This window comes from Synchiropus splendidus, chromosome 17, assembly GCF_027744825.2.
Source record: "Synchiropus splendidus isolate RoL2022-P1 chromosome 17, RoL_Sspl_1.0, whole genome shotgun sequence".
In the NCBI taxonomy this organism is placed as follows: Eukaryota; Metazoa; Chordata; class Actinopteri; order Syngnathiformes; family Callionymidae; genus Synchiropus; species Synchiropus splendidus.
The window spans coordinates 20,006,381-20,014,742 of record NC_071350.1 but is presented as its reverse complement, the minus strand read 5'-3'; the positions used below and the strand labels follow the sequence as shown (position 1 = coordinate 20,014,742).

The window sequence follows — 8,362 nt, the reverse complement described above, 5'->3', positions numbered from 1 at the left end:
CGTTCGTCATTAACCACTGTCCTTCTTCTTGTTTCCTTTTTTTACCCAACACTGACACCTAGTGGTCATTTACAAACACCACTGATTGTCACAAATATGTTTTAGTTTTCTTTTTGCAAATGTGTGTTTCTGTGTTTCTCTCTCTGAGCTATATTTGTTTCATCGCTTCATTTGACTTCCCGTTGTGACGTCCGCTCGCGCGCTCAACTCGCCCTCACAGCTGTGCGCATGCCAGAGAGGATGCTGTGGCCTGTGTCCAGACATTTGATTTACTTCCAGTCTTCTTGTTACTTCCAGTACATTTACCGGCAATAAAAGAAAAGATTTTGAATCAGTGGTGACCTCTGTTACACAGGGCATCTTCCTGAACCAAGTTCAGTCGTTGGTTGAGAAGTAGATTGTAGGATGACAACAATGGAGAAACAAAAGCATCCGTGTCCTTAAATGTCAATATAAGTGGGCAGGAAAGAAGGTAGGTAGGATTTGGATGATCAAATATTTAATTCTCACACAAATCAATGTTGACAAGCCCAGTGTGTAGTGCGTCTCACAATCATGGCGTCCGCCCTGGAGGTACCGTGTGTTTGAGTTTGGATTGCTGGGTGCAAACGTGAACCATGTCAGAGCTTGGTTCGCGAGTGCAAATCTGAGCGGCGGAAAATGATGTGAAGCAAAACTGACCCATGCAACACCTTCCTCCCAACAAGGAGAAACCAGAGTCGGAGCAAGAACCGTGCGTCAGCTCTCAGCCAGCGTTTCCACAGGACCGTTTCCAGAGTGACAAAACAGAACATCAACGGCGCGTTCATGGAGCTACATTTCCATCACTAGAACCGATGACTTTCTTCACTAATGTTACCAAAGCCATCACTTCAAACACATTCTGATGACTGTATTCTTCTTCAAATGTATTTAAAGGGCCACACCAGATCAGCTGGTTGGTACTTTGTTATCAGGATTAAAATATATTACATAAAGTTCTTGGTTTGCCCAGATGGATCATCTGTAAATATCTTTCAATAGTATTTGTTTATGGCTGCGCAGCCTGGTGGAGTGAATGGTTAGTTGCTAAACTATCGCAGTTAAATATGCTCACAATTAGAAGCAGAAACAGAACATGAGTGGAGGTCACCTGCCGGGGAGCGGGCCACACCCAGAACCCAGGGCCCAGAACCCAGGGCCCAGAACCCAGGGCCCAGAACCCAGGACCCAGAACCCAGGGCCCAGAACCCGTGGCCCAGGAACCCAGGACCCAGAACCCGTGGCCCAGGAACCCAGGGCCCGGTGCCTCTGGTGACACTCCCTGCACTCCCCACAGTGAGCACTTCACTCCGCCGTGTCTCCTGTGTCAGTGACCTTTCCCTGCACCAGTGGCAGCATCAAGTGGCCACCTTGAACTACACTGGTATGATGAGTCGTTAGGAAGAGTTCTGGCTCATTAACATCATGACGACTCTCCCAAATTTTCCGCACTACTAAAACTAAATGGAGTAAACAAGATTCCAATGTAATTTAACTGACATTCAATCAGCCACTTCATGTCAATGAGCCTTATTTGTCCTGCTCATTAGCCTTAGATTATCTGAATATTCAAGACATCCATTTCCTCTATTAAGGTCTCGCTCCCGTCGGTTTCCATGGCAACAATATATTCATCCGTTTATATGACTCTGACGTCCGTTCAACACCATGTAAAACCGTCTTTCCATCCCATGAGAATGTTCACGTCAATAACCAGCACGTCGTCTTCATCATCATCATCATCATCATCATCATCATCATCCAAGCACGATGTCCTCTGCAGGTAGGAGCACTTTTTGACAGGGAACTGAGGTGTAACGAGGATCCAGTCTGGGCACAAAGTCTTTGAAGTTTTGTGAGGCCTGGGTGCCAAATACGTCCAGTACCTTCCTGTTCATCAGAGCGAATCTGGGAAGAGAGCAGCAGTCACAGGGAGAAATGCAGTGTCAACCACACTCGTGGTGAAACGTGTCAAAGAGGACACAAACAAATGGTCAGTCAAATACTGAGAGAGAGGAGTGCTGCGGTGGTCCAGACCACCAGACCGTCGCATCTCATGGAAACAGCTTGGACTAAACTGACGACAACCACCAGACATGCAGAACCTTCCAGGAAGAATCCTGTCCAGGTCTGGACTCGTCAGCACGTTTCACTAAATCTGAGTTGAAAGGGTCATTCATCATTCATCGACGGTAGGGACGGGCCATATGGACAGAAAAAGTTATCACCATAAATGTTGTAATTATCAATAATGATGAGGATAAAGCCATGTTCCTTCTCCTCCATGTGTCAGACACTCCAGTCTCTCTGTTTGATGATGGAACTCAGGAGTGGAGTTTGTCTCCAACACCATGGTTTGTTGACGTCTCAATAGAAGAGTGAACTCTGCAGTGCAGAGATGAGCAACTCAATGTTTCAGGTCTCTGGTAGAAGCCGCTGGTGTCTGCTCTGCCAGCTTTATTGAGGGCTTCAATGGAGCCGTCTGTCTGTCTGTCTGTCTGTCTGCTGTGTCTCATGTCTCTGAACACTTGAACTATGGAGCAGTCTGGACACAGTTCCTAGATGCTGCTGAGGAAACATGAGAAACCATCAGCTGAAGAAATGATCATGGAGTCAGAGTCTATTCTCCAGATCATGATCCAAACTGTCAGTCCTTTGTCTCGTGTGGTGAAAAACCTTGTCACAGTTCTCTCTCTCCTAAAATGCTTGTTTTCCATGGCCTTATTGAAGATGTCACTCATAGTTCACTAATCGACAGTAGAACATCAACACCCCCCCACACCCGGGCCGCTCCCTCGTACCTGCCCTGGGTCAGCCGCAGCAGGAACTTCCAGTATGAAGGCCGTAAGTTCTGCACCTCCATCACAGCCTGCACAGCCACCAGTCACTGGTTACTTCTCCTCCACAGACAACAACAGGACGCTAACTTACAGCTTGAAAGCAGATGGCAGTGGAGATGGCATAGAGAATGGTGTCCGCGCAGGGAATGTAGGGGAAGTGGCCGGCTTCAATGCCCTTAAAGTACATGGTCTGTGGACAGAGGTGAGAGGTTAGGGACCCGCAGCAGCTGCTGCAGGTGGCTGGGACCAACAGCTCACTCACCTCCACCAGCTTGCTGAAGAGATACATGGAGACTGTGGTGCTTTTGCAGAAGAACATTGAGCTGCCCGCCAGGAAGCCTGAGAGGTGGAACACATGGAGAAGGGTTGGAACCCAAAACACACATGGAATTGGTAAATTGGACCCGAGCGTCGTCGTACCAGCGACCAGAGCGTGGAGTTCATCATCGATGTCTCTGATCCAGCGCAGCAAACAGCTCATTCCCTGAGAGTGAGTCAGAGATTAGACTCCACTGTTGCCTGGCGCCCGTGTGGTGGATGGGATTTCAGCCACCAAAACCACATTGTTCTTCGCCTCGACCATTTGGTTTAAACACGCCACCCGTCCCAGAGCTTTCGCTGTACGGACGCGGCTCCAAAGCCAAAGCGTGCGGCCCAACTGGGAATCGCCTGCTATGACTTTTCTCGGACCTCGGTGCCAGAATTCCAGAGATATTCCAGGTTTTGTGACTAATTTTTCCCATTGAAAATGAATAGGAAGAGGATTCAACACTTCAGAAATTTGCCTCTACTTCAACTCTACTTGCCTCTACTCCCCAAACTTTGGCCTGGAAACTCAGTGAAACGCAGCACATTCATCCTCTGCTGCCCTAAAAACAGATCACAGCCAAGTGGTATTGTTTGTCCACAAATCGGCCTCAAAGAACCCGAGATTTGGCATAAATCGAAAAGTTACAGTGAGCTATCAAGCTGGTTAGAGTGGAGCGATCTGGTCATGTTCCAGTTCCCGAACTGCCATTGTGCCAAACGGTGGAACGCAGAAACATGGAAATCTCCAGTTCTGAAGTCACACTTGTCCTCTCGCGTAAAACCTGCTCAGAATTACTGCAGCACTTTCAGAATTTGCCTGAGAGTCTAAAACACGCCGCAATCACGGATTCGGGAAAAATCGCGGTTAAGTGACACGTTTTCAACCGGACAAACCATAGACTGTTGACATTTCCTCGCTATCTGCTACGGTTTTCGAGATACGGACGTTTGTTCGGGGAGATTCAGCGCCCTTTAGTAGAGTAGGGGAAAGGTCACGGCCTGCTCAAACTGCAGCCACAGAGACCGGAGCATACCATGGCTGTCTTTAGAGTTAAGGACGCCGTTCAAAGCTTAAAACGTAGTAACAGACCTCCGCTGACAGCATGTGCAGTGTGGTGGCGCATGGTGCGTTCACGAGCTCTTCATTCATAAACAACAGCGTCTAGTCTGCGCTGCTATCACCAGACAAGGTGCATGGGTTTCTACCAGACAACACACGGTGAGAGGTACCTTGTAGATGCTGACGAAGGAGCCCAGGAAAGCTCCCAGCTGGAAGTTCTCCTTGTTATAGAAGAGGGAAGGGAGTCGGGAGGGCTTGGAGAAGACCTGCCTGAAGGCTGAGGTCACCTTAATGCCACACTGGATCAGGTAGCCAAGACTGAACATTCGGACGAAGCCCTGCAGACAGAGTGCACGCTGTCAGAGCGCCGTCCTCCCCCGCTGCGCTGGAGCAGCCTCACTTTAACACAGTAGGAGATGCAGTTGTCCTGGTAGTGTTTGCAGCACCGGTGCCTGGGCCCATGCTTGCATCTGGAACACAAGGAAGCAGAGTTGGAAGCAGGAGGAGCAGGCAGCAGCTGCTTTGACTGTCTCACATGGACTCCAGCAGCCGCCTGCTGTAGGCAGCCATGGCTCTCCTCCGAGAGACGGGCCCTTCCGCTGACACGGGTGAGGCCTCAGTCTCGGCAGCAGGCGCCTCGGGGGGTCTCGGGACACTGGTCTCTGCTGTGACGGAGTGACTTGGAATCTCCTCTTTGCCAATAATAAACCTGAGGGAGACACAGCGGGTCACAACACGCACGGCGCTCTGCACCGAGCCACCTGACTGGACTCACTTCAGAGCGGAGAAGGTGAAGCCTTTGAGACCATCTCTGCTCCTGCAGAGCAAAAACATCTGGGTTCAGAAGCAGCACTCGCGCGGCTAAGGGAGCAAGTGTGCAGCTCTCACCTGAAGAAGAACATGTAGAGAGACGCGGTGATGCAGAACAGCAGCACCTGACGGGAGACAGGCTCCATTTGAGATCAGGCTCCACAACTGGGGCTCAGACTGGAGCAGTCCACTTCCACAGACAAACCAACTTAGCAGTGACTCAACACTGGGAGACATGGGAGAGGCTCAAGCTCAAACTGCGACAGGTGTCACCTGCCAATCTGACGCTCATGTTCTGCCCAGCCCGTGGTTCCTTTTGGGTGGAGATATTTAACACCATACCTCAGAGCGCAGGTGAAGATGTGCCACTACATGGTTTGGAACCTCAAATTCACCCTCCCTGACCTCATCTGAGAAAGACTCCATCGCCTTTGTGACCCTACTTGCCAGGAGAATAATACAGGTCAAATGCAAGCCCCTCCCACTTTTATTCATTGGGTGAGAGATGTTTTGTTTTTCCTAAAATTGGAAAATATTAAGACTCATTTTCCAACCTACTGGAAAGACTGTGCTTTACTGGTTTAAAATTCTAGTTGCTGATATCTTTTTTTATTACTACCGACTGGTGTCAGTTTGTTTGTTAGTGTTTAAGTTTTATGTGTTTATGTGTGAGGTTTTTTTGGAGGGGGGGTATTTTGTTATGACTCGTTTTATTTCAGGGGAGAAAAATGTAACAATTTTTCATTTGCATATTGCTCTTGTAGCATTACATGTTGGAAAAAATCAAATAAAAAAGTGAAAAAAAGAGGCTCAAGCTGCCAGACACATATAATGGAGGACTAGGTTGAGGCACACTTTGTGATGCTCGTCACGGCGCCTGGGAGTCAGCTCTGATCGGATGTTGGACTCGTGCGAGGACAGACGGAAATCCAATCCTCACCTCGCCGTGTGGGACGGGTGTGACGATGCCGCGTGTGACTGCCATGCGAAACAAGGTCTCAGTGGCCTGACAACAGAGTGGCACACCAGTCAGTCTAGTTGTGCTGAATTGGGCGTCTCACACGTGAGAAAACACCACTTCTCACCAGGTTTGCCATGTATATGGTCAGGAGTCCCCTCCTGTGGAGGGGGTGGGGGGGTCAAAAGAGCATTCGGGTGAGTCATGTCCAGGACAGCAGCTGAAGTCCAAGAAGATCAAGACCAGACCTGTTTTTCCGCTCCAGGAGGATGGCAATGTAGGAGGCCGGCAGCGCCGAGCCGAACCCGGCCGACCACGAGTAAAACCCTCCCAGGAGTTTCCTGCAATTTCCAATGCAGACTTCGTCATCATCATCATCATCATCATCTGATCTCTGCTCAGCACCAGCCGATGTCACATGACACAAACAAATGGAGCTGTGTCGTGACCACTGTCCACTGCAGCAGGCGCACACAGAAGGCCATTCATCCGACCACGCCAGCGTCCGACATCATCCGTCACGGTGAAGGTCAAACAACATGACACAACTACATTGACGACACCAGAGCAAGTGTGGGCTCAGCAATGACAGCTCCAACTCCGCGCCGCTTCAGTCTAAATCAAGGCGCCTCTAAGAGGAAGTCCTTGGCTGCTCAGCATCTGTGGCTGAGTGAAGGAATCTTCCCACCATGTGACCTTCATCTCAGCCTACAGAGGCAAAGACACGGGTCGCAGCCTGAAGCTACAGCTCGGTAACTATTTGTTTCAGTGTTTGAACATTAAAATCAATACTGGTTCACCTCGAATAACTACAACACGCTGCTGAGTCACAGCACTGAGCCCCTGAGGTCAGAACCCACCTGAGGAAGCAGAAGAAAACAATGTAGAGACCCCCATTGGCGGTGAGAAAAGAGGTGGATCTCAGGATCTCCGGAAGGAGCTTTTTCATGTAGTAGTCCTTCTTCCTTCTCTTGAGAACCGCTGCGATCTGCAGGTGAGAAACCGACCTGACTCACACATGCTCACCCTTCAGAGTGACACGATGCTGTGACGTCATGTGTCATAAACGTCATGGCACAAGTGGTTTAAAGCACCGCGACTCCGCTGGGGCGACAGCCTCCTCTCAGGAGCTGCTCGAGCGGACGAACTTTGCGCAGACCGCTGATCCCGTCCGCATGAGTGAAGCTAACACCAGCTACTTTCAGCGCGTCACGTCGCTCACCAGGTACAGAGGCGCGTAGATTTTGAAGGAGACCTCGAGCGCACCTCTGGTCACATCCAGGGCAGAGCGCGCACACGACGGGTCCCAGGTGTGGCCGATCTCGTGGCAGTTGTGGGGAATCTTGCTGAGCGCAGCCATGACAGGGGACACTGTGGCCGCGGGCCGCGGCGCGCCTGCGCGGCCAGCGCGCGTGACGTCAGACCCACGTGTTGACTTTTGCTTGACACTAAACTGGCAGTTCGGAGGTCGTTTTCCCAGGTGCATCCATTCAGTTTTGATCAAGTCTGAGTTCTTAATTTTCCCCAGATTTGTTTTGTTGAATTAATCACCGCATCACTAGATACAAGAGGGACAACAGAGTCATTAGAACGGGATCACTGCGCGTCTGTTATTGATTCGACCCAGCGAAGACGCGCATACAACCGCAGCGGTGAAGAGGAACAGTGCAGCACGGAGCAGAACAAGCTCGAGAGAGGTTTTCACGGGCACAGCAGTCAAATGGAACTTTGGACCGTTCGGGTGGAGAATCGACTGTCACGAGTGAACTTCTAGAAGTGGCCAGCAGAGGGCAGTGTTGCCTCGCAGTGGTGCTCAGCCACGCCCCTCACTGTGTGCTGAACCAGTTACAATTGTTATACAGCATGTTTTCATTCTGTTAAATATTTTAAAGATGGGGAATAATGTGAAAATGATAAACTGAATTCATGCATATTTCCACTGTATTTTCAGCCGCTCACTGGGTTTATATTCTCCAGTGATGCTCTGGTGATGTGGCCATCGACCGAGACAGTGCCGTTGATTTAACCTGCAGCTGACACGGCGCGCTCCAGTCTCCTGCCTCCAGTGCGGCTTGGGTGACGCACATACTCGAGCTTCGTCTGTGTGGTCTGTTTCATGTCACAGTGAGGCCTCCTCCAGCACCGCTGCTGCTCTTTCAGTTCCTCTTCACACATGATGTCTGAGCTCAGATTTGTGAGAGCACGTTGCTTTCTCAGGCACCTTCTGTGGAGATCAGTGAGAACTTTGACTCACAGCAGCAGCAGCACTAACAGGTCAGGTGTTCACTCAAAGATCACTCATGCATGTGTGTGTGTGTGTGTGTGTTGAGCTCAGTCCATAAAACAATGTGACTCAGACTCTCA

The 8,362-nt window shown here is 50.1% G+C and overlaps 1 protein-coding gene across 1 annotated transcript; it reads right to left on the bottom strand.

Moving 5' to 3' along the window:
* Nucleotides 1-470: 470 nt before the first annotated feature.
* Nucleotides 471-7,386, bottom strand: tmem135 (transmembrane protein 135). The gene is made up of 15 exons (XM_053847949.1): nucleotides 7,221-7,386; nucleotides 6,859-6,986; nucleotides 6,247-6,339; nucleotides 6,126-6,159; nucleotides 5,981-6,046; nucleotides 5,119-5,165; nucleotides 5,006-5,047; nucleotides 4,766-4,939; nucleotides 4,631-4,700; nucleotides 4,401-4,568; nucleotides 3,282-3,345; nucleotides 3,124-3,200; nucleotides 2,953-3,051; nucleotides 2,823-2,890; nucleotides 471-1,929 (listed from the first exon to the last, which is right to left on the bottom strand). Exons 1-15 carry the CDS (start codon nucleotides 7,356-7,358, stop codon nucleotides 1,779-1,781), a joined length of 1,419 nt encoding a protein of 472 aa, XP_053703924.1. The 5' UTR covers nucleotides 7,359-7,386; the 3' UTR covers nucleotides 471-1,778.
* Nucleotides 7,387-8,362: the final 976 nt, after the last annotated feature.